Genomic DNA, 27613 nt, shown 5'->3' on the forward strand with positions numbered 1-27613 from the left:
TGACTTACAATCTTTCATGTTAAAGCGTCGCAAGACTTTCATATGATAATTCTTTTGAGAGAGACAAATGTTCATATATTTTCATTTTGGTGAATTTATATCCTTAAAATCTTGTTTCCAGGGCCAAGGTCTTTCATATCAAACTCTCTAGCCGATTGTTCATTCAATTTTTGGATTCATTCGTTGTTGGGGCCTACTGCCAACATGTCATTCACATACAACAACAAGGTGATAAAATCATTATCGTCAAACGTCTTGTAACACCGACAATAGTATGAGGTCCGCCAATTGTATCCAAGGCTAATAATGGAGGAATCAAATCTCTTATAACAACACTTCGACACTTGATTTAGATCGTACATAGATTTTGGTCAACCTGCAAACCAATTTTTTCCCTTTTTCTTTAAAACCTTATGATTGGAGTGTGTGTATGTGTGAGCGCGCGCAAGGTATAAGTTAAATGTAACATACATGGCCATCGCTACTCTAATAGTGGTATGTCTAACCACTAGACAGAACATTTTATAGAAATCAACATCTTCTTTTGAGCATATCTTTTTACCAACTGTCTTGCACGATATACTACTTGATCATTTCCATCATGTTTTAATCTTATAAAACCATTTATTGTTGATGGCTTTACAAACTTCTAAAAGTACAACAAGATCCTATGTCTTGTTTCTGTGTAAGGCTTCAATTTCTTCCTACATTACTGTCATCCACAAAAAAACGCTAAAATAACTCACATTCTGTATAATGATCAACATTTCTCCCTCTTATGTTAGAAGACAGTATGCTTCGTAACATGTCGTCTAAGTGCCAATACGGTTTTCTTATTTGACATATTGTTCGTCGAACCTCAACATATTGTTCGTCTAAGTCCTTGGGTTTTCGATATAGTGTAAAGTGCTTCGAATCATTGCTATTTGACTCGGACCTAATCTAAAAAGTCGAGGCATTTTGAATTGTTTGTTGACACGGACAAAGTCAAGGAAAACCTCTGAAATTCTTTCAATATTGGACCTTGGACATATCATAGTTCTGAATCGAATCTCTTTCATTATATTGGCTTCTTCTAGTTCTTGTACCTCTCATCTTAAAAAGAATCCTCTTCTCCCTACTTTCTATGTGAATAGTAGTAACATATTTAAAAGTGTCATCATTTCCTTGCTCGCGTTACAATTAATTCTCTACTAAGATTACATCCCTGTTGGCAGCGGAATCCCACAAGTGATACCCCTTAACACTGACACCATAACCCAAGAAAATGCATTTCTTGGACTTTGGATCCGACTTAGTTCTTTCTTGGGAATTGTACATCACATACACAAGACATCTAAAACACATGTAGATCGAACCTCACAAAAGAAACAATAATTTCTCTCAATTTTCACTCAGGTAATATTTAGGAGAAGAGATGTTTCAGATGATTATAAAAAGTGATACCAGAGATTTTGATATTTATAGGGATGAACTCCCTCTTTTCCACAGCTCATATTCTTTTGACAATTTTAGAAAATTTTGGCATAAATTTTAGCTTTACACATGGTCAAGTTTTTCTTCCCTATACTTTCAGTTTTGAGTTTTGACACAGGATAGACAAAGCCAAGTCTAACTATTACAACACCAACACCGTTGTATTGTGAAAATGATGAACGAATACTCACCTTCACTAAATAATTTCTCTCTAAAAGGACAGTAATTATCTCCAATCTAATAATCTCTTTTATACGGATCAATTTTATTGTAAAAGTTTTACATAATGTGTTTGTATGTGTGTTGTGTGTTCCTACCTACCCATTTTTCTCATAACACAAAGTGAGGTAGCTGGATCGTTGGCCAATATTTGGGACCAACATATATAAAATCCAAGTTATAAGACGTTTATAAATGAGAGCCTTGAAACAAAAATGCTTGTAATGTAATGTAACCATGGAATTCATGGAATGACTAACTGATAAATATGACAATTTTGTGCAATATAATTTTATTGATGAGGGGTTTATAAAACATCAAAGTTCATTTCCGAAACAATTAATAATGTAACCATGGATTTCCATTATATAGCTCCATACATGTAAATGCAAATTAGAAAAGAATCATTAATGTAGATTTGCCGTACAGGTTTGGCAAAGCTTAGCTATCATGCATGGTCACGTTTTTAGGTCAAGCACTATAGACAAATGTTATTGGAATCCTATCAGTGCACCCCACACAAATTGCCTTCTACTATGAATTTAGGGGCCATGGTACGAGAGCCTTAAATCTGGCTTAGCTGGTCATTCCAAATTAAACCCCATCTTTATTGTTTTGCATTCCATGCTAAGTAAACCCCTCATCACTATTTAGGTGAAAAGAAAAAGCTTTTCCAATTTCAACCCTTCGCTATTAATTAAGGGCTTTCCTTATGTATGAGGTTTAATTTTGATTTGAATTAATTTGATTTCAAATGTTACATGAGTACACGACAATTGTAGATTAGGTGAACTGGAAAACTGTAAATTGTGCTAGAAATATATAGCAAGAAGTTCCACTACTAAAAAAACACGATTTAGCGAGGGATTTTAGCGAGGGAAACAAATTCGTCGCTAATAGCGACGGAATGCGACGAAATCAGCGACGGATTCATGGTATTGGAAATAAAATGTTATTTTATAATTTAGCGACGGATTTGAAACCTCGCTATTGATCCGTCGCTAATTCCCTCGCTAATATTATTTTAATATTTTATCTTGCAATTTAGCGACGGATTTTAACCGTCGCTGATGTCCTCCCGTCGCTAAATCCCTCGGTAAATTTTCTAAAACGTTAGCGACGGAAACTAACAGGAATTCCGTCGCTAAAAATATTGTTTTTAAAAATGAACAATTGTTCTCCCAGATTCGAACCTGGGGCTTGTCTCCAAAAGAGAAGGCTTTAGCCAATGAACTAGATTACATTTATTGTATAATGTTCCAAAATATTTAATTTTAACTATACAAACACTAGTAAGTTAAAAGTTTTCAAGTCCAAACACTAAAACAATCCATTCACTCATACTCTCTAAGAAAAACCCTAACACACTCAGAAACTTCCTCTCGACTCTCACACTCTCATGGCTGCCACCGTGTCCCGCTCCAGTGTCGCCACCGTTGTCCTTCCCGGCGCTCCTACTCCAGCGTTCGCGTGAAGCTGTTTGCAATGGTGAGAGAATCGGAGAAGTGGAGCCAGAGGCGGAGTGGCCGAACCCCGGCGGTGGCTAAACCACAGGAAGTGGAGCCTGCTCCGGAGTCGATCATGACGGTGAGCTTCCTCTTCCATTTCTATTCTTATATTTCATGTTCTCTCTATTCGATTTTACTTTTGCTTGATACGATTTCAAAACATGAAACCCTAATTTTCGTATTTCTGGATCACGCTCTCTCTATTCGAATTTTACCTTTGGTTTGGATTGCTTCTAAGTACTTATTTTTCTTGAAAATGGCTTTTCTACTGTGTTTTTTTATCTTTCCCTAATAGGGGTCAGTTTAGCTTTTTATTGTAACTGTAATATACATTAGATTCTCAACAAATTTGGGTTCTTACAAAATGGTTTCCAGTTCCACTACATTCAATATTTATATAATCTAATAAGTTGTTTGTTCTCCTTTTGCTTGGATTAGTCGGTCACATGTCATCTTCACAATTACATTAGAACAAATGCACAAACTCCATCCAGTTTCTTCCAGTAGTGATACTTCGGATGAGGATATGGGTTAAGAATACCTTTCAGCAAAGTTCCATTTGGTAGATCTAGCTGGATCAGAGAGAGCTAAAAGAACTGGTTCCGATGGTCTTCGTTTCAAAGGTCATAATACTTTATTAGCCTTAATTCCCAGTACACTTTTGCTTCAAATTACTGTGTTGTTGTTGAAAATTATAATGACAAGGATTTAGTGACATTATCTTATCTTTTTGTCAAATAAGTGTACACATCAATAAAGGCCTTCTTGCACTAGGTAATGTCATAAGTGCACTAGGGGATGAGAAAAAGCGAAAAGAGGGTGTACACGTCCCTTATCGGGATAGCAAACTCACTCGACTCTTACAGGTTAGAGAAACATTTTGTTGTTTGACAATTGACAAAACAGTTTTGTATGTACGCGTGTGTGTATTAGCATATAAAGTGAGAGGAGTGGTTTATATTGAGAGTGAGAATAGCTACTTATCAGTAACTTCTGTATGGGAGTTTGCAACCTTAGCTTGACTTGTCTGTTTACCTTTTCTATTTAAAACATGAACTAAGAATTGTATCTTAGTTTCTTAATGCTGGTCTCTAAATAATTCTATTGACACTGAATTGAATAGGGTTCAATCCTACTTGGAATCATGTTCTTTATAAATTTTAGTACCAGAAGCATATTAAAATTTTAAATTCTTGAGTAAGGTCCAATCATCCTGTTAGATTAATACTCTTAAGATGAAAAAGTTATGAAGTATGATGGAAAGCAGAAATTATTATGTGTAATTGCAAATTCCTTACTCAAAGACAACTTAGATTCCCATTTTCTCTATATGCAAAGATGAACTGAGAATTCTTTGAAAATAGGCACCTAGACAACATAAATGCTTAAGTTTTCATGTAGTTCAAGAACTCAGTTTTATTAATGGTTGATATGGCAAGTTTCTCAGCTCTCTTAGTCCGACCCTTGTCACTTTGACTGGCCTAATGCTCTTTGCATTAAGTTTTCCCAGAGTATGTAAATGACACTTTTATGCATATTGAACTATTGGTGTTTATCTTCTGTTTGATTATCAGTTGTTTCACCTTTGGTTATTATATTAAAATCTATACCTACCTCATACTTCGTGCTTCATGGTTTCCTTATTTAAGAACTAGTTAGACCAAGTACATAGGAGGATCTAAATGGTAATTAATTTAACTATTTAAGGTTCATGTATCAGCTATCCATTCTAATGGACCTTTCAGGTAAACTACCCAAGTTTTCAGCTGCTCAGAACCCATGAATCTTGATATTATTTGGTTTTTTAAGTTTTGATAATATAGGACTTGCTAACTTATTTCATGGTTAATCTGTGTCTCAATTTTTAAATGGACTTTATTATCTTTGATAGCATTTTACATTTATTATCTGAATTTTTTGATCTTATTGGTTATTTTTTCTTGGCGAACATGAACCCGATATCCTGAAGAAGGATAATACAAATTTCATGGTTTCTTAGAACACTGAAGTGTCAAGTTTACCATGCTGGTGAGCTAGTTTTTTTCACAGTAGTTTCATTCATTATTAGTTTAATTTCAACTAGTTCCCTTCTTATAGTTCTATTTCCAGCCCATATTCCTGGTTCAATTTTACTCTGTTTGATTATTGCCTATGATTAAGATGTATTTAGTTTTGTTCAGTTCTCTGTTTTTTAGCATTTAAATGTGTGGTAAATAATTGTGTGCATAATATTTTGCATGGCAGCCATCTTATTAAGATGTCGTGCGCCAAAGTGCTTTGGGTTGGAACTTGCGGTTTCATCTCCTCTATAAGCCCCAACATCTCAGGATAGAGGGAACAATCTACTTTGTGTTTCCCTTCTGTGGATGTGAAGCTGCTTGAATCAAGAGGTACATCCCTATCTTTCTAAGTTTGAAGCTACTGAAGGGTTTGACACATGTGCTTGTGGGTAAAATCGTTGTTGGGACTTAACTTAATGGGTTCTCACTATGATGAATTAGATGCTGAGTTTGATGACCTTGTATTTAGATGAATATTTATTTATTTGACACTAATGTTTATAATTATGCTTTTGACATTTTACCATGACTATGTATGGCTTCATTACTATGATTATGTATGGTTAATCAACATGATCTTAAATATGAATGTGAAACTTCAAACTAACAGTAGATTTTGAATTACTTCATTTAGGATTTGGGGAAAATGATCAAACTGAATTGTTATTGTACAAGAAAAATAAAATATGCTCAAAAAATAAAATTCGTCACTTACTTAGCGAGGGAATTAGCGATGGATTGGAAATAAAAATGTCAGGCGGTTAGCGACGGAAGTGTCCGTCGCTGTTGTCGCAAACAGCGACGGACTGCTATGTTTCGTCTTAAATAGCGACGGAGTGTTCCGTCGCAAATAGCGACGGATTGTTATGTTCCGCCGTAAATAGCGACGGACTGTCCCGTCGGAATTAGCGACGGATTCATGGGATAATCCAGCAAATAGTTGCGTGACGGAAATATATAAATTAGCGACGGCATATTTCCGTCGCTGATAGCGACGGATTTGAAAATCCCTCGTTAAATATTTATCGACGCCAGTTTGCACGGCGAACGGTGTTCTGTCGCAAATTCCGTCGCTAAATATTTAGCGACGGAATTTTCCTTCTTTAGCGACGGATTTTGTCCCTCGCTAAATTGCTTTTTTTTAGTAGTGTTCCTAATTAACTCAATGGCAAATTAAAAGGAATTCCTTATTGGGTACTATCTGTGATAGTCTATTGGACGTCGTAATTGAATTGAGACCATCATATTATTATGGGTTTAGGTTTATCTGGCTTGTTTGGTTTTGTCATTTTATATTTCTTTTCAAAGAAAATAAAAACATAAAATGGAAAATATATTTGGTTGATATTTAAAAAACATTTTTTAGAAAACATTTTTTAAAATATAATTAAAATTAAAAAATTGTATGAAAATGAGCTACCATCGACACCAATATTACTGTCACCACCCCACCTCAACCTTCGTCACCACTACCACCGTTGTCACCACTATTGTCGCCGCCTCTATCACTACAGCAAATGTGTCTGCTGCTCCCGCCACCACCAACCAATGAGATGAAAAGCGGTGATGGTGGAGGTTGGTGGTGGTAACAATGGTGTTGGTGGTGGCGGCTGTGGTGGTGGCAACTGCGACAGTGGGTGGCAATGACGACAATGGTGAAAATGAATACAAAGTCAAAACAAAAACAATTTCTAAATTTGAACATAAGATTAGAAAAATAAAAAACAAAATATTTTTCAACCAAACAAGCTCAAGTCTAAAGGTTCTACTTTTTTTTCTTTTTTTTTCACTAATAAAAGTTTTTAGTTTAATTTCCTTATTGTTTTCCTCTATAGTAACTTTTATAAAATTAGAACTTCGAGTTTATTGTTGGAATTAAATTGTTACAAACTCTACTTTTTTTTTTAGATAAGCCACAAACTCTATATGATTAATTATAAATAAATTGTGGCTCAACTCGCTATAACTAGTGTGTATATTATAGACCATCTATTTTAATAATAGATATAAAACATGCCCAATTGTCTAAAGTTATGATCACATTTGTAGCGCGCATCATCTTATTAAAATAAGATTAAAGTACTTCTAAAGTGAAAAATCTTACTACGAACTATATTGAATGGATATCACATCAACTTTAGAATTAGTTATTATCTACCATGTAAATTAACTACATTCTTAATGATGCAAATTATGCAGTCTTCTCTTTTTTTTTGAAAGTCAGTCTTCTCTGATCTAAAGCACCTAAGATTAACCGTACCATCTGTCAATAAAAGTATGTTTTGATCTATTTAATTATTTATTTCTACCGAGTAGAGGAAAACCTCCATCAATTAGCTATTGCTTGATTGCTAAAATGAGAAAAAGGAGAATATGTGCTGGCACCACTTAGTTGCTAAAATGTTCTATGGAGAGAAGATTATGTTTAATTTAATTTTATAATGGAAAGAATTGGGTAGATAATTAATAGGTGTAGACACTGAGAGTGAGAAAATAAGAGTAGATAGAGAAGGATTAAATGTGAAATATAAAATAAAGTGATAAGAAAATAAAAATTAAGAGAAAGATAAAGTGTATATCGAGTGTATGTACTGTTTGATGTTTACATATCGTAACTGTTTTTATAAATGCACATTCTAGGGTTAGGGCTCTGTGTACGCAATGTAAGTTGTTCTCTCTCTCTCACATTCTCTTTCTCTCTCTCTCTCCCTCTAAACCTGGTTTCTTTCTGATTTTGAAAAATAATCCTTGCAGGGTTACAAGCAGAGGAAGGAAGTAACATGAGGAAGCGTCAAGTGGTGGTGAGAAGAGAGGATCCTCAAAGAAACGTGAGGAGTGTGAAATATGGAGAATGCCAAAAGAACCACGCAGCTAATGTCGGAGGCTATGCTGTGGACGGTTGCAGGGAGTTCATGGCGAGCGGCGAGGAAGGGACAAGTGATTCTCTCGCTTGCGCCGCGTGTGGCTGCCACAGAAACTTCCACAAAAAAGAGGTGCAGACTGAAGGATCAGTGAGTGAGTCTTCATCATAATTATAATCATGGTGTTGTTGCTTTCTGTAATATATTCTGTGGACTTGGCTTTTGCTTCTCAAGAGAGAGTTTGGAATATTTTAGCATTTCTAGAAACTATATTGTAAAACTTATGGCTTTCAATGTTTGCCGGTTTCTGAGTGGTTTGTTGGTTTTCGGAGAATTTCACCCCACCAACAGGTCTCGGTTTGAAACCAGCAGAACACCGAGATGATGCATGTGTGTAATTAAAGGGGGGTAAAAAGGCAGGGGTAAATCAGGACTTGATTTTGTGATGAGGAGTGTAAAGTTGCTGATATTATTCTCTTCTTAGCTAGTTACTAGATTAAACCTAGTTTTTTTTTATAAATTTTTCTAGTTTCTGCTTAAGTTCCCTATGTAAGTTGTGGTATGGATTTGGTTAATGGCTAAAGCAGTATTTTTGGTTTGAAAATCATGGTTTTAGTTTTGGTTTTGCTTTAATTTCTTCTGTGTCTTTTTGTGGGATGTTGATTTTGATTCCATTCCAGATCATATACCAAACCCACTAAGCTTTGCCACCATCTTTGTCCATTTTTCTCTTTTTCTATTTCGACAACCCTGCCGTATCAGAATTAAATTTTCCACCTTCATCAGGACAGTGAGTTGAGGAATTCACCATCACTCTTACCATAACATGCATGCCAGTTTTCCATGTGTCATGTATAACAAATGTGTAAAAGCTGCAATTATATGTAAAATTTGCATTTATGTTCTAATTAGCAAAGCTCTAAAATGCTAACCACATGTTCCTGATCTCTTTAATTCACTCTCTAACTGGTTTTGGTAGGTTCTGCTACAATGATCACAGTACCTCTAATCCACTAGATAGTGTCGTTTTGAAACCACTTTCATGAATTCTTCAACGGTCCACATGTCTAATCATGTTGGTTGTTGAAATAAAAATCATTAGCAACTTCTTAAAAGTTGGTTTTAAGCATCTCAAACTGATCATAGGAGGTAAAAGTTGGGTAAGAACTCATTAAATATGCTTTAATATTTGCTGAGTTTTATCTTTACTTAGCTAGCTAGTGCATGTTTGCCAAAATCTTCAAGAATTAATTTAAAGCCAATGTTTGGAAACTCGTTTAAAAATCACTAAGAAGGAAAAATCATGGTAAATAGAAGCAAAAGTTCAGGGAAGTTGCATCTGTCCCACCACGATTTTGGTTGTATTGTGGTTTTCAAACGAGTTTCCAAACAGACACTGAGTAGTTTCTAGCTAACATAATTGATTATGGAGAAAAATAAGTTCATACAAACATTTATTATTTGGTCCATGCAATTGAAAGTAACAAAAAAGGCATAGCTATAAGCTACCAAGCCTAGAAATGTATTCCTAGAATATAATATATGAAGTTGTTCCATGCACATGTTCAGTTAAAAACTATATAGATAGATGCAGTTAAAAAGAGCTGATAAAAGCGGGTTTAATTAAAGAAGAGAGAACTAAATTAAGAACATGGTGAGATAGATTAGAAGAGTACTACATACCTTTGCATATGGTGAGGGACAGTGTTGATATAGCAGTGGGAACTGAAAGTCACAAAACATGAGTCGTTTTTGCTGCTCTAACAAGTGGATTCTAACTAAAATTAACATGTAAGAATGTGCAAAGGGGATGAGAGCACCTTCTTGTGCCCTATAGCTATTAGCTTTCATAAAAGGAGATAGCAAAGTACCACTTTTTTGTGCTTTTTCATGTGAGGTGCTGCAAGCAAAAGTGGCACTAGTTAGGTATTTGAGCATACAAGGAACAAAGTTTCTGGTATACTTAACACTCATTCAGGTACATGTTTATTCCGAAAATACTTCATCCAAAGCCTTGCTACAATTATCAACCATATGGCTAAAGGAGTGTTCCACAATTTCACAATTATTTTTCCAAAAGAAAGAACTTTTCAATCTATATCAGAAGTTAGGAACCAGCAACTGTCAATCTTGATTCCTTTACATGTTTAATTCATTGCACTAAGATTCTTCCAACCTTCAATATACATTCCCATGTGTACACAACTTGATAAATCAATGTCAGACAAATCTATATTATTGCTTCATGGAAAATTTCTGCTTTGTTTAAAACTTTAAATATAAGTGCAATCTTTTTGTGTACCATCCTCATGTTTAAGAATTTATGCATTCCATCAATTTTCTTTCTCCTTTAATACTGTTATTGGGGTCTATCTAACATGAACTATGATTTACTAGTTAGGTACTGAGTTTCAATACCTAATCCATAACAAACACCATCTATTCATGAGCTAGATCATCATAATATCCTTGACTTCTTGATATTTGTAAGTGATTTTATTCTCCAAATATGTTGCATTATTCCATTTCCAACTATTCAACAAGCTTTCCCTCTTCCTGTTTTCACTTGATAAATAATTTCCGCTATTGTTCATGACAATCCTAATCTTTCTGTGATGGCTTTAATTAGCAAAGTTGACAACAAAGAGGAATAACAAGTACTGGTTTTTTTTTGGGTCAAAAACAAGTACGAGTTAAAATGAATGAGTTTTTACTCTTGGGCTGTATTTGTCTGTATATTGGGCTTTGGAAAACTATTATAAGGTCTCTACGTAAAGGGATATTTTTTTCTCTTTTGGGCCATTACAAGATAAAAACGCTTAAACAAGCAGTTTTTAATTTGGTTCACGAAAACAAAAAACAGTTCTTAATTTGTTAGACGAAAGTGCTTCATGCCACGAGACGAAGTTCGTTGCTAAGTTTTATTCTCTTTTTATTAACTATTGATTTCAAATCTTATATCATTAATAAAGTTAACTGGACAATGATTGGTTGGAGTACCCATTCGTTAAATTCATGAGTCCAATCTTTCGAGCCATATTTCATTACTCTTGGTTAAAACATTACAAAGAATAACGACCATTTTCCGGGATGGACCTAGAAAATAAAAGGGCTTACAAAAGTTCTCGTCACTAGCTTCTAACTTCTATTCTTAATTGGTATTTGCATTACAACTTATCTTAGTATGGTACTACCATGCTTACTTTATAGGCTATTAATATTTTTAGTTGATATGTGAGACATATAATTCAATTAGTTGGAGGTTTTTCTTTTTAAGAGAGGAGACGAACCAACTACCGTTACCTATTTTACCTATAATGATAGTAAACATTTTGGATGGCAAGTGCGATAGTCCTTGTCATGTATTTAGTTCCGCCTTTACTCACTAGTATTGGCTAAAAGCTCATACTAATGGTGTAAAGCTGATGCTAACTAAACAAGATTGAACATCGGTATCGTGGTGGACTTGTCTAACCAGGTTGCACAAATATATTAGTTTCAGCAAGCCAATACAAATTTTGTGATCAGTTAAGCCAACCTTAGTCAAATGTTAATTACTAGAATAAAAATTAGATACAAGTTCAAAATTAGTGTCGGGTTCGCAAGTTTTTCAATTTGAGCTCAAAATTATCATCACTTGTCAATATAATATCATCCACATATACAATCAAGATAGAATTCTTACTTTTTGTTAAATGTTTATAGAATAACATGTGATCCAACTTGACTTTGGGTATAACTATGTTCTTTTATCATGATTTCAAACCGCTCAAACCCTACTCAAACTTAAATACAATATACATTTACGGTTTACCAACAAATTAGCTAATATTGTAAATGTTTTTTTTTTCTTGTCAACAATATTGTAAATGTTAGATCTAGGTGAACCCATTCAAGGTTCTTAGTTCTTATTTTTTAGTTAAGAACTAAGAACTGAGTTCTTAACCACTGGAGGGGATGACGTTGAGTTCTTAGTTCTTAAAAATAAGAATTAGGTTCTTAGAACATCTCTAATGCAAGGTTCTTAGTTCTTATTTTGGAGTTAAGAACTAAAAACTAATAACTTTACCATTGGAGGTGCTTACATGTACTCCTTAGTTCTTAAAAATAAGAACTCAATTCTTATATAAGGAGTTTTGTTTTTTGAGTTCTTAGCTTAAAATATTAATTATTTCTCTCTCATCCAAATTACTTTATTACTTTATGAGTTTTGTTTTATTACTTTATGAAAATAAAAAGGATAAATAATGTGGTTGGTGAGACCAAATGAATAGTAGTAAGAACTAGGAACTAAGAACTCATGGTTGGAGCAAAATTGCTTGAGAGTTGCTAAAACACATGTGGCAATACATGCCCACATGAATAGTGCTAAGAACTAAGAAATAAGAACTATAGCATTGGAGATGCTTATATAAGAAGTTTTACTTTTTGAGTTCTTAGCATAAAAAATTAATTTTTTCTCACTCATTCATTTAATTTAAGTATTGAATTAGCATTTAAATTTAAATCAAAATTATATGGAAATAAAAAATATTAATATAATGGTATTGTGGGACCGAATGAATAGTGCTAAGAACTTAGAACTAAGAGCATCTCCAATGGTAGTATTTAATGTTAAATACATACTCATATGAGTATCTATTACCATTGGAGTACATATTCAATTCCAACATGGCTAAGAGCATCTCCAATGGTAGTATCTAATGTTAAATACATACTCATATGAGTATCTATTACCATTGGAGAACATATTCAATTCCAACATGGCAAATATGAGTATGTGAGAATAGATACTCTACACTAGACTTGAAAAGTGAGCTTGTATTTATTACAAGCACTTACAATTAATATAATTGTATATAAATAATAAAATATACAAATGTGATGTTAATGATGAGATTCACTATAGAAACTTTTAAGAGTTGTTGGGTTGGAGTAAAAATTTAGTAAAGTAGTGTAGATGATGTGGCATTACGGGGAATTGTCAAATATGAAGTGTAGATATTTTAGTGAGTATGATGAATGTAGATGCTCTAAGATGAGTATGTGGGAATATATACTCTACACTAGACTTGAAAAGTGAGCTTGTATTTATTACAAGCACTTACAATTAATATAATTAGATTATAATGAAAATAAATAATAAAATATACAAATGTGATGTTGATGGTGGGATCCACTATAGAAATTCTTTAAGAGTTGTTGGGTTGAAGTAAAAAGTTAGTAAAGTGATGTAGATGATGTGGCATTATAGGGAATTGTAAAAAATGAAGTGTAGATATTTTAGTATGATGCATGTAGATGCTCTAAGAACTCATGGTTGAAGCAAAATCTGCAAAGAGTTGTTTAAGCACATGTGGTAATACGGGCCCACATAAATAGTGCTAAGAACTAGGATTGAAGATGCTCTAAGTGACTTGTTCTCAAAATAATATTTTTTTAGTTTAAGTCAATTGTAGTATATGCACGACTTAAAATAATCTACTTAGAGAATAAAAATAGAAAGAAATTTTGAATGTGTTAAAAAAACTGAGATTATAAAAAAAACGAGCATTAGTGAGCAGAGTCAAACTAGCTAGGTGTGTATAAAAACGAATCGTCATATATTTTTCTTATGTTAAAAAAGATTACTTATAAAAACTGTACACAAAAAGATTTCTTACAAAAAGACCCATTTAGAGTTTATCGAGGCCCAATATACTGTACTTTTTATGTGTTGACAAAAATCTACTATGCTTGTTTATTAAAGAAAAAAACTGATCTGATTTTTATTATGCATACAATTTAATTTTTGTTCACATACTTAAAGACCTGGGTAGGTGTCTTCTACTTGTAATACAAGTTACTTAGAGACCAATCAATAGTATAATCATTTATTAATTAATAGTTATATACCATACATTTTTTATGAATATACGGATATAGACCCCAATAAAAATAAGACAGTTTTTTCTTCATTCCGTTGATGTGTGATGTATAATTAACTAGTAGATAATTATGCCAATCACTACCTCAAATATATAAGTTCAAGAGTGAGCATCATTTTAGTAGAGAGCCTAACCAAGCGTTTTGTGAGGTGAAAACACGCGCTGATAAACCCGATATTGTTGAAGGATGAAGATGGAGATTGCTCGAAATAGGTATATATATAATGGACCACCGAAATAGAAGTGCCATGATCTTTATGCTGTAAATTGTGTGGTCCTTTACCATTTGTTTGCTTTGTTCAAGCTAAGTATTGCTTCTTTTAATGTTTTTTTTTTCTTTTTCAATCCTTTTTATGTCCTTGGACATGGTATATAAATTAGGGCAATGAAGAATAGCGTTGTTGGTAAGATCTAGGATCAAATCTCTGAAGGAGAAATTTGGTCGATTAAAAAAAAAATTGAGTTTAAGTTAAATAGTTAAAAGACATGAATTAGTAGTAGTTGATCTTAATGAAAATGGATATTGAGTCCCTACTAAAATTTATTTGGAATATACTTGAAAGTTAACACTCTTTGATAAGCTTTATTTTTCAAGCACTTCTTATCAGAGTTTTTTTTTTTTACAAACACTTCTTATAAGAGTTAATCCCACAGTAGAGTTTTATTTTTGAGTTATATATATACTTTTAGTTCTTGTAAAATTTGGTTGTAAAAAATATTATAGAAAAAAATCTTCAACATTATTAAAATGTATGAAAATAGTCTTTGACATTCGTAAAATATGTTAAGCGCTTATGTGATAACTGGATTAGTCTCTGACTTTTTCACTATTCATTCTTTCCATGATTAATTTTTATGTCTCATAACTTTTATAATTTGATCTAACCCTCAAGAACATGAAAGCATTTTCGTGTGACAACATCTCATCTAGCAAAAGTTAGTAAATTTTTTATTACAGATTTTACTATTAGAAGTTAAACATTAGTACCAACTGTAGCCATTTAGTTGTTGTAGTTGTAGGAGCTTTCACGAAAATGACCCCATGTCGTTTTAGCTACATAATTTAAGTACCCAACCTCATAGATGAGATTAAAGAGAATTCAAGCCACTAGACATTAGTGCAATTCTCTTGTAAAGGCCTCATAATGACACGAAGCAGACTACTGATTGGTGAGGGACACTGGGAATCCAATGAAAATGGGTAGCAACATAGGTCATACAGACTTTTATGTCCTAAAGGTTGAGATTAATATACCAATTCTGCGAATTTTTCCTTTTTGAAAAGTTCCCTGCGAAAACTGTTTTGGTTATTTTTAGGAAACTTGCCAAATTCTCTTAAATAATGGCACATGGGGCATGTTCAATTGCAAACCGAGTTCTGCTCAGCCTAGCTAGTAGAAGGCCATCATGATATCCATCAGATGGGACGGCACCTTAGAAAAATTAGACTACACTGCATCTTTAGCTCAATTTAATTTTTTCTCATAATTATATTATTCAGGAGCTACTCATATATGTAGAAACACGTTCTAAAATTGAAATCAATTTCATGAAAAAGGTATGTCAGTATTAGTAATTTATTCTGAAAAAATATAGAGTTAAGTGATTGAACCAGTCCAATCGGATAACCAGGAAATCGGATAAGTGATTGGTCAATTAGATAAAAAAAAATGTACATTTCAGAACATTTGAAAACTAGTTAAACAGGATCACAACTGATTAAAATATGTGCTTTTTAATTGACCTTAATCAGTTTGGTTCAATCATGTTTAAAAAAAAACTAAAAAATACTGATATTTTTATTTTAAATTTAATAAAAAAATATTTCATTTAAACAACTGCCTAATAAATAGTGAAAATATCCCCCACAGGCCACATACATGAATTCTTACTTTTCTCCTTTCATTATTCATTTTCTAATATACATTTCTGATGATTTTATATCAATTTGAAATTTAATATGACATAATTTCTTAACACTTTATGCTAATAAATTATTTTACATGTTATAGAATATTTAAAATATATATTTAATTATTAGGTTCAACCACAGTTAATACATAATTAAACCATTGAACCAAACCAGAATATTTAACAGTTCATTTATCGGTCCGGTTTTAAAATAGTGAATCAGCAAAATTCAGAATTTTTTTTGTGAACTGCTACATTCTGATTTTTTTTTTTTGTCAATTCTAAATTCTGATTTGAGTTAGATGGGTAATCACCACAAGGGTGGACTTATATTAGCTTGCGTAATTAACATGACTCCCAACCCAAGACTCATATAAGCCTCATAACGTGAGAGCCCAATAGGTATTTTGAACCCAGTACATATGGATTAATGTTACAGTGTTATTTCAGGATCAATTGTGTATGATTGAAACAAGAGGAAATAACAGCTAAAGATTCAAATTAGACACATGAATTGTAAAGTTGTCATTTGAGGTTGAAAAGTAGATAAATGTACATTTGAGCTTGAAGAGTAGATAAATGTACCGGCCTACTTATTATGTGTTTAAATTTAAGCTTTATTTAAAGAATTGGCGGCCACAATGATCGAACTCTAGACCTCATAGAGACTCTGATGTCATGTCAAACAACCGGGTGGGGTAGGTAGCTCACATGGTTGAGCTAAGGGTAATTGTAGGTGAAGAGTCTGGGTTCGAACTCTGAGGAAGGATAATTTGTACTAATTTACTAACAACAACATTTACCTATAAAAATAAAAATAAAAATCATGTCAAACAACCAATTACCTCAAAAGGTTAAGTTGTTGGGTAATTCTACATGAATGATTTTATATTATATTTTAACACTAACACACCCTCTCAAGTAAGAGCTCACTTGGGCTTGAAGAGTAGATGATGCACGGACTCACTATAATGTGCTTAAATTCTACTTTTTATTAGATTAGATATTGGGGGTGGCAATGATCAAATTATGAACCGCTTGGCCATAGAAGTTTTAATTCCATGCTACGCAATCAATTATCTCAAAAACTTCACATATTGAGTAAAAGTCACTTGAATAGTTTTATATTATTTCTTTTTAACATAATTTCACAATCAATTTTGTAGGATTGGAACAAGAGGAAAATAAGTACATTGCAAATATTTAGCTATATCTAGATTGATTCTTTAGGGTGAATTAGCTAACGGCAGCCAGCAGAGCTTTTCATTTTAATAATCAGTTCCCATATGAAGAGGGGAATTATATGGTGTCATCAACCTATCAAACCCAAAATTCAGAATATTAATTGATTATATATAAAAAGATATCTATAGTACATTTCTCCATAACACAATCTCAGCATATTTCATTTGGGGGAATATTATCTATCTATTACAGAGGATGGAATTTACCAGTACCAACTTTCAAATGCATTCGATGCGTGGCTGGGAGTTGATGTGCTTTTTAAAAAATGATATGTACGTTCGGTTCAATCAAGACACTAGACACTAGTCTAAGAGCAACTCCAACCCACAATTCCTTATTTGGTTTCTTAACACACTATTCAGCACTATTCTACACTATTCCTGTGGGCCCGTACTGCCACATCAGACTTAAGGAACTCCTAAGGAACTGAACCAGATTTTGCTCCAACCCATGGTTTCTTAAATTACTATTTGAAGGGTCCCACCCGTGTCCCACCATACAACATTAATTTATAATATTTATTTTCACCCAATTTAGATTTAAAATTTAAAATTAAATCAATACTATAATTAAATTTAATTATTTCCTTTTAATTTCTTTAATTAATTAAGAATTAATGTTTGGGCTGAAAGTTTAAAAAAAAAATTGGGCTCCAAAGATGATTTAAAAAAAAAAAGAGTCCAAAGAGAAAAAAAAACCGGCCAGGCCGGTCAAACCAAGCCCAAACGGGCAGAAAACCGGTTCCAACTGGTCTAAACCGGTTCCAGCCGGTCACCCACTATATAAACAACTTTTCCACTCTCTCCCCTCATTCATCCCTTCCTAACCCTAGCCGTCCACTTCTTCTCCTTCCTCTCTTCTTTTTCCTCTCTTCTCCCTCACCTAAAACTGATTTCTTCATCCTCTGATCTCCCTCAGCTTCTTCTTCGATCTCTCTCCCTCACACCGCCGCCAAACAACCATTTCCCCTCCCTTCCTCTCTTCAAAGAAATCCTAAAACCCTTCCCCCTCCCTTCTCCATGAAACCCCAAAACCCTTCCCTCTCCATTCACGAAATCCGGCCACCAAACAACCACCACCGCCACCAAACAACCACATGCAGTCACCACCGGCCACCAAACAACCACCACTGCCACCATAGAGCCTCAATCTGCCCCCACATGCAAGCCGATTTGAGGTAAGATCTTGTACTCTTCTATTGTACTTCTCTTGATTTTGTTGATTTTCGTCAGATCCTGTACTCTTCTATTGAACTTCTCTCATTTCCCTTCCAGATCGGAGCAAAAACGACCGGATCGGAGCTCCTGTTCTTCCCTTTCAGCTTCTGTGTTTTTTTATTTTTTTTCTATGTAAAAAAATTTATCTTCTGTTGTAAATAAATTTGTACATCTTCTTTCTTCTAAAACATTTCATTATAATTTTGTATTTATTTTATTGTTGAATAAAATTTCTGGAATTCTGGTTTAAGAGCAAGCACTGTGTTGATTTCCTTCATTCTGTTTCGTTTCCCTCTGGATTCAGTTGAAGCAAGTGAGAGAAAATATTACTTTTTAATGTTAAGGAACCAAAAAGCAGAGTTCCTTGCACAAGGAACTCTGCACTGTAGTTAAGAAACTAAAACTGCCACATAGATCAGCTCCAATGCTGCAAAAAATAAGAAACGGTTCCTTAGCAACTCCAACTGGTCTAAGAAACCAGCGTTGGAGTTGCTCTAAGATTCCTTGTTTTGTTTGTGTGCTCAACTTGGAGTTGACCCTTGTAACTTCCTAAATTGCTAAACTTGCATTGCTCTAGAGCATGTTTTCTCATGTGAGCACCCAAATAGACATTCTACCCTTACACAGAAACTCATCTTGGTGAAATTGATTTTACATTTATCTTCAATGTAACCAATATGCTGACACTGTAATATTTCAATTACAGGCCAACTTTATACCATAAACATCTATGCAATTTTTGTGTTTTTCACTGCTGCGGTTGGTTAGTGCAGATACCACTACTAGTATGACAGCTGCCACCTCTCGTATCAAATTAAATAAAAAATGTCGTGTTGGTCTTTTTAAGACCTTTTAGTTTTTTTCTGACCATTGTTGATTCTTTTCACTTAAATTAGTGCAACTATAAATTGCAGGAAAAAGGTTGGGCACAATAGGAAATGGAGTAGATAGTAAGTAGAGCAATTTGGCATTGTTTGGTTTATTTAAGAACGACTAATTAAAGGGTAAATAAATTGTGAGAAAATTGTGTATCTCATTATCAGCTTTGCATTGATATAGCTAATATTAGCATCAGACTAGTTGATGAAAGTTTTTTTATTTTTCGTGCCATACATAGTGTCAATTGTATAACGCTAATTAGAATCGGTACATACGTCCGGTGGTCATTTTTATAAATTTACATCAATTGAAGTATGAAATTTTAGATTCGGCTAAATCAACACTTAAAACCATTTTCAATGATAACTTAATTTTAATATCTCCATACATATAATGCAAAATATAAATATCTTGAAGAAATCATTGCTCTTCTTATATTATCAAAATTGCTCTTCTTATATTATCAAAATGTGAAAAAAATTTCTAATATGATTAAATTAATATTAATTTTAAATATGCAAATAACACATTTAGTTAATGAAATTAATTTCTATGCATTGACCGTGTAAAAAATATTAATTTTACACAGTTATTCAATCACGTCCTTCCATTTTTTATTTTAAATATTATTATATTTAAAATTAAATATGAGCTAACAAAATAAAAAATGTGATTTGATGTGATTTTTAAGGATCTCAAATCCGTGCCTAACCACGCAAGTATAACTAGCCACAAGTGCACATGTTCCAGACTTCAAAGGAACACTGTTTTGGCATGTGTGATAATATATATAACGTGCACGCACGTTTGAATACAACCGCACTAGAAAAGGGTTCTATCATTCCACAGATTACAGAAGAACCACTGAAATTGGAAATTACATCCATGCCGCCCATAAATAAATTACTATGATAACTTATATGGTTTAGAAGACAGAAAGGAAAAAAGAAAAGAGAATTTAATCTAGCTAACTAATCATGGAATTTAAGGGTCACATCATCTCACCCTAGTGTAATTTTTAGGTAGGGACAGAAAGATACCTAACAACACTATGTCACTAATTAGGACGTTAAATTAAGCAACAATGCATGATTAAGATAAGTGCATTGAACCACATATCCATTATCTTCTTAATCACCAAATCAAAAGTGATGAATATTTTGCTAAAGAGAGAATTTATCGAATGATAAGGATGTTTCTATATGTAGAATTTGGACATTGACAAATTTGTTTTTTATGAATAACAAGTTCGATATTTTTTACCAAGCCTTTTGTGTAAAAAAAATTGTCAAACGGGAAATTATATACACGTCAGATAGTAGTACTAAATGGGGTTGAAATGACAGCCTTTCAGCATTAAATTCCTAGAGAATGTTAATTGTTTTATTGAGACACATGAAAATGCTAAGATTACAGTGGAAAACGACAGGAGATAGTGAAAGAATCTTTCTGTACTACCAACCTTATCATTGGTGTTACGGAAAAAATTTAGGTAATAAACATATTTACACACAATAAGTGTAGAGTTTTATTTTTATTATTACTGAGGTATGTGTAGGGTGAAAAATCAATCTGAACATATTGGTTTTTATTTCTAATCATAGTATCTTAGAAATTTATCCCCTTTTCTATACATGAAGTAAATCTTCAATACTCATGTACTAATAAAGGTTAAATTTTATATTAATGTAAGTAGAACATAATAAAATAACAAATATACGTCAAATATTCAACGTAGTTGTTCATTTACACATGTGAGAGTAGTGAGACTATAAATACAAGTGAACGTAGTTGTTCATTTACACAACATATTATTCATTTCACATAACTCTAAGCTTTTTTAAAATTTTAAGATTCTCTCTTGACTCTCAATTACTTGAGCATTAAAGTATTTTTTGCAAGTACAATCCGCACTGTGACCATGTAGCTCCACCGCACTAGCAAATCCATATAAAGCCACGCACAACCACTGAATATGAAGAGATCTATGTAATCTCATTCTCAGATGAACATCAATTGTATCAATTTTTTTTTAACTAATCCTGGCCAACCAATTAAAAAATGCTTTGAGAAAACAACCCCAAATAATAAAGAAAAGAAAAGGAGGTTTATAAATGAGAAATTTATACTCCCTCCGGTCCTATTTATAAGCATGAAAGAGAAGAAAAATCTTGGTCCTTTTTATAAGAACCAAATGAAAGTTTGAGCTATATTAATTATTTTTTTCCAATGATGCCCTTATTAATTCTAACTTGTAAAATGTGTCTCATTAATTATTCTCTCTCTTTCTCACTTTCCAACATTAATAACAAAGGGTAATTTTGGAAGTTTATTTTGATTCAAGACATATTTAATGCATTTTACCTAGTTTAACTACATTTTTTAAACTATGTGAATTTTTTTTTTGTTGCTTATAAATAGGACCGGAGGGAGTATAACCATTCAAAACCATGAGATGTGGACGTGATGATTGCTAACCTCGCCCCTTACGTATGAGAATAGAGGTTTAATCATCTCCTAAATAAAGCAAATTTTAGGGTCATTTATTTACCGCTTAGTGCCCGTGATTAGGATTTTTGGTCATTAATGTCACTAGTAGATATACCCTGCCAACAAAATATAACTAAACATTACATGCTTTTTAAAATGCTTATTGTTTTAGAATTTTTATTCTTTTTCAAAATATTTGTTATTTAGAAAGTCAACACAGTTTAATCCAACCTTCCCTTTACCCGTTAAAATAATCTTCCTTTTACACTCTCATTTAATAAATTTCGTCTTACCTATCATATTTTATCTTGATCAAGTGTTATTCTTATTTATCTACTTATTAGTGAGCATTAATGTAGGGTAGTTGTGGAAAATTGAAGAAAATACATTTTATAGGAAAGTATAAATAATGATATTTCAGTCAAATTTTATATTAATAAATGAATCATACTTTATGCTCATGACCTTAAAGCTTAAACAACAAAAATTTTTAAACAGATGAATAACTATTAGACAGACTTGAAGCAGGGTTTGAGAGAGTGTTCGAGTATTTGTTGCATTAGCAAAACCAAAAAAAATTGTTCCTCATAAGCTTCCCCAATTTCTCCCTTGGGAATGCCAAATTTGGCTTTTCTTCGCACTTATTTGTCTGATATGATATAACTCAAATACATTTTAAATTTTGAATCCAGCTATCATTTTTATTGACAAATCTATATAAGTTTTCACTAACAATCTTCTTTCTTTTTTATCTTTTTTCATTTCACAAAAATATGAAAAATAATAATACTTAGTAACGCATTCAACTCGACAAAAAAATTGGCCTCTCACATGCTTCCACATTTTCTTCTTGGGAATGCCAAATTTAACATTTATGCGCACTAAAAACATCTGTTATGATATAGTGCAAACACACTCTGAATTTTAAATCCAACTATCATTTTTATTGATAAGTCTATATATATATATATATGTTTTCATTAAAAAAAATAAATTTGTTCTTTTTACCATAAATATGAAAAAGAAAGAATACTTGAGTAACCATTGCATTCAACTCAACAAAATAGTTGAATGCGAAATTTAACTTTTCTACGCACTAAAAACAATATGTTATGGTATAACACAAACACATAAATATGTTATCAGCAATTATTTTTTATAGTCATAATGAGTTTAATTTCTCCTAAATTTAAGACTTGGGAATGAAAAAAAAAGTGTTGAAATGAATCCATCAGATTTAAAATTAGTTAGAACTCAATGTGGTTTTTTGAATACTAGGGGGGGAAACTTCAATTCTAGAGACCAATATCCTTTATTATGTTTTTCTCCCTTTTTTATCCATCAAATGATCCAAATAAACCAATATAATTAGTTACGAAGTTAAGGAAACCCACTAACTAGGTTCATGTTGATGCACCTTATGAGGAAAACTGAGTCAAAATTCAAGGGTCCACTGTCAACATATAACAGAAGCATTCTCCAAGCAACACTTTTTTATAAAGTAAATACTCCCTCCGGTCATATTTATAAGCATGAAAGAGAAGAAAAACCTTGATCCTTTTTATAAGAACCAAATGAAAGTTTGAGCTATATTAATTAATTTTTTCCAATGATGCCCTTATTAATTCTAACTTGTAAAATGTGTTTCATTAATTATTCTCTCTCTTTCCCACTTTCCAACACTAATAGCAAAGGGTAATTTTGGAAGTTTATTTTGATTTAAGACAAATTTAATGCATTTTATCTACTTTAACTACATTTCTTAAACTATGTGAATTTTTTTTTTGTTGCTTATAAATAGGACCGGAAGGAGTAGAAATTAATAAAGAGATCATTCAAATTTCAAACACATGTCCTGTTGTACAATGAACATGGAATCAAAGAAGTTGGGGAAAATGACCAAATTTCTATAGTGGATTACTATTGCATTAAGTGGGGAATTGAGACCATTATTTCACAAAATATCCCTGTTTTTAAGGACCAAATCCTCATCACCTGCACAGAAAAATCCCTCATTTCAAGGGGCAATTAAGGGCCAAGGACAGCCCATGCCTGAGTAGTTAGGAGCACCAATGGGCCCCATACCTCCTCCTACCAAAACAAGATTAGTGACTTCATCAATCACCAGAAACCATAACCAAACCCATTGAGTGGACCCAAAAAATTAAATTAAACAAAAAGGAAAGTGGCCTAAAACAAAACACACCCATAACTCAAAGTGTGGAAGACACATCTCTATGTCCCTCATCCTCTCTCTCTCACTAACCTCCATGACTTTTATCATCATCATCATCTTTGTTATTGAATATTTACACTTTTAATTAAATAAATAAGAAAGAGATCTACTTGCCTTAAAAGGAAAGAGCATAAGAACATTTCCAAGAACACTTGCGGTTGGATTATTATATAAAATATATACTAATATAGCTAGTTAGATTATGTATTACTATTAAAGGAGATTATCTTGAAAAAGTAGGATTAAGATTCCACAGGACCACGGCTATAAGATAATGATAAGGAAACTAGCATCTCATTGTTCAAATTGAAGCTAAAAAAGATAAAGAAAACAAACAAAGAAGCATATTTGCAGGATGCAACTACATGCTTGATTAGAAAGAGTATTAAAACAATAATAGGGTTGCTTTTGGAATCATATATACTAACCACATCATCACCCTTCAAGGACATCATTTTCCTCCTTTATCCACGCAACATTCTTTGATTACCAATTAAATAAAGCACATCCAATCCCTAATTAGAACTTGATTTGCATATGCTTCTTTTCTTGATTTTCTTCTTAAAATAGTGTCTAGATAGAAGCACAGGGCCATATGAATAGAATAACACTGTTGATTCACAAACCGCCTTTACTAGTTAATAATTAATAATTCCTTCTAAATCTTAGCAGCAGCACTTTCTGCCTCTATCTCTCGGACATAAGATATGAAGAAAAAAATAATATAATTAATTATTCCATTTCTGAACAGAGTTTGCCATCATCATGCAAATCCAATTCCAAACACCATAATTGAGCAAGGAGAAATTAAACAAATAAATTAACAAGCAATAATTCAATAAACATACTACAAGAATTGAAGTTGAAGTTGGAGTAGTAGAGATTAGAGATAAACTACTAACACTAATCAATTTCTGAATAACAAGAGTTTAATTAATTATTATAATTAAGCAGCAGCAAAAGGAGCATAGGAAGTTTAAGAACCCTGAAAAAATTTCAAATTCTCTCCCATGCTAAGAAGGTGATGATGACCAACACCACCACCACCATGATCATTAATTAACAAAAACTAAACAATTAAAATTAAGAAAAACAACTAATAATTAACTGGTAACCAGCTCTTAATTACTCTATCTAAACATAATTATTATCATTATTCCTCTCTCTCATTTTTTGTTTAATTTTGTTTAAATTAAGATTAAGAAGAAGAAGAAGACCCATTAGTAGCACCGTTAGTCCCGCTATCATTCTCATACTGATTCGGATCCTGTGAAGCAGCACTGCCGTTACCGTTACCGTTGATTGCGCGTTCACCACCACCAGCTCCGTCGTCATCTCCGCCGCCAGCGCCGCCGTTAGCAGCAGCATGATCCCGTTTCCCGAACGTGTTCTTGTTGTTGTGCATCCAGACCTTGAGAACCCCTCTGTCAACACCGACCTCATTGCAGAACTCCATGACCAAATCTTCATCCCTCTTCTGCATCTTCCACCCAACCCTCTCCGCAAACTCCAGCATCTTCTCCTTCTGCCCCGGCGTGAATTTCGTCCTGAACCGCTTCCGGGAATCGGAGCCAGGGGTCTGCGTCGGCGCGGCGGTGTTCTCCGGCGGGACGGGGAGCCCCGCCCCGGATAAGGCAAGTAGCATGTGCGGGGCGGATGGGTAGGACGAGATCGGCGGCGGAGACGCCGAATTGGGGCTCCGGTTGAACGGAACCGGAGGTGGAGGGTGGTGGCGGTGGTGCGGCTGGTACTCGAAAACATGATGCGCGGCGGTAATCGGCGGCTCTTCGGGTTCCCGGCGGTGGAAGTTGCGGTGGCAGCCGCAGGCGGCGCACTTGATTGAGCTCGGGTCATCGGCGGTGGCGGTGGGGGATGGCATGAACTCGCCGCAGCCGTCAAGCGCGTGGCCACCCAAGCTGGCGACGTGATTCTTCAAGCATTCCTTGTAGGTCACCGTCACCGGAGAGTGGTTTGCATGTGGCGCCGGAGGGTGGTGGCGCTTGAGAACGCCGTTGGAGAATGATAACGGCTTTGCGGTTGCGTTTACGTTTCCGGGTTGTTGGATCCGGGTCGGTGTTTCTGTTTCGGGTTCTGGCGATTTCGCAGTGCTAGTGATGTTGTTTGTGGCGGTTGTTAATACCTCCATCTCTCTAACATATATCTAACAACACAAATCCTTAGCCTTTAATTGAATTCTGTTTCTTCTGCTTGTTTTGCTGCTTCTCATAACATAACATAACACTTTTTCTTCTTTCTAGGGAAAATTGAGGGAATTATTATTAGGTGTATAAAAGGTAGGAATAAGAAGAGAAAGGAATTGAAAGGAAGGAAAAAAGAGCTTACATAAGGAGGGGGAAGAGGAAGAGGAGGAAGGGGGTGATGTTTGATGGTGAGTAGTGAGGACTGTTGATAATAAAAATCCTTGTTATGTGGTTGTCCCTTCTTAACCACTTGTTGTTTTAACCCTGGTTGTGTCTAATCTATGGTTAAGTTATTGACCTTGCTTGGGGGTTAGATAGGAGTAATAAATGTACCCCTCACTCAAATTTATTACTAGTTCTTAATGAATTGTTATTAATTATGGTGATGGTTTAATTAAGAAGAGGATTGGTATTTGGTGGTAATGATGATGAGTGGAAGAAAACCGTGTTGATTCGCAGCATGGAGTGAGTGAGAGTGGCCGCGAAATTCTGAGCCCACACACTGTAACCCATGTTATGTTAATTTGATTGTCAAGCTGGCAAAAGGGACATAAATCATTGTGGCTTATTTTTGAAGAGGCAGTGCAAATGGAAATGTAAATGCAATTCAACATCAACCCTCATTTATTTTTTCTTTTTCCTAAACTGCCCTTTGGTTACTGGATGTATATTTAATTTAAAAACATAGTGATATGCATTTTCCGTTTCTGTCCTCAGGATGTTCTCTCTCTTCAATAAAAAGGGTGGTGGCAGGTTGCGTAATTTCTGCCAAAAGAAGGAGGAAGTGTAAGGAACCTTTCCTCTGAAAATTTAAAAAGTAGTGTGTCTGTCGGTACCAGAGAATTTCCGGACACCGTCCAATTTGAAACGGTGTGCATCCACCAGGACACGGTAAGAATTACACACAACATTTAATTGTAATTTTGTCCATTCCTTCCCTGTTTTGTGATTTTGGTTTCTACTATTAATTACAAAAAAAAAAAATACTTCATCCATTCCAAAATAAGTGACACTATTTCTAGCTGAATTTTGTTCCTAATTATCTATCACTTTACAAAATTTAAGAGTATTAATTATATTTTACCAATTGTATCATTCATTTATTGTTGGTTGGAAACTTGTAAAGTTTGAATTAATAAGTGAGATAAGGGTATAATAGGAAGTTACATTGTAATTTTAATAAAACAAGAACATTAATTGTTATTTCTTAATACTTGTGCAACAACATTAAAGTTTCAGTTATATAAGAACGAAAGGAGTAAAAGTTAACACGAGTATACAAAATTTATCATTTGAGAAATATTTTGATTGAAATACTCATATTTAAAATTGAGTTATATTAAGAAGAGAGACATGTAATCATTAGTTAAATGCACAATAATA

At 33.6% G+C, this 27613-nt stretch overlaps 2 protein-coding genes and 1 long non-coding RNA gene across 3 annotated transcripts; 2 read left to right on the forward strand and 1 right to left on the reverse strand.

Moving 5' to 3' along the window:
* The first annotated feature begins 7922 nt into the window (after nucleotides 1-7922).
* On the forward strand, nucleotides 7923-8570 carry LOC130739371 (mini zinc finger protein 2-like). The gene has a single exon (XM_057591643.1). It carries the CDS (start codon nucleotides 8044-8046, stop codon nucleotides 8293-8295), a length of 252 nt encoding a protein of 83 aa, XP_057447626.1. The 5' UTR covers nucleotides 7923-8043; the 3' UTR covers nucleotides 8296-8570.
* Nucleotides 8571-17790: 9220 nt separating this feature from the next.
* LOC130735650 (uncharacterized) lies at nucleotides 17791-18674 on the forward strand. The gene is made up of 2 exons (XR_009018530.1): nucleotides 17791-18384; nucleotides 18482-18674. It is a non-coding gene; the product is annotated as an uncharacterized LOC130735650 (long non-coding RNA).
* A 6266-nt stretch (nucleotides 18675-24940) lies between these two features.
* On the reverse strand, nucleotides 24941-26441 carry LOC130739372 (zinc-finger homeodomain protein 9). Its single transcript, XM_057591644.1, has one exon. The coding sequence runs from the start codon at nucleotides 26173-26175 to the stop codon at nucleotides 25228-25230; it is 948 nt and encodes a 315-aa protein (XP_057447627.1). The 5' UTR covers nucleotides 26176-26441; the 3' UTR covers nucleotides 24941-25227.
* Between the last annotated feature and the right edge of the window lie 1172 nt (nucleotides 26442-27613).

The sequence above is a fragment of the Lotus japonicus genome, chromosome 2 (genome assembly GCF_012489685.1).
Source record: "Lotus japonicus ecotype B-129 chromosome 2, LjGifu_v1.2".
NCBI classification, from domain to species: Eukaryota; Viridiplantae; Streptophyta; class Magnoliopsida; order Fabales; family Fabaceae; genus Lotus; species Lotus japonicus.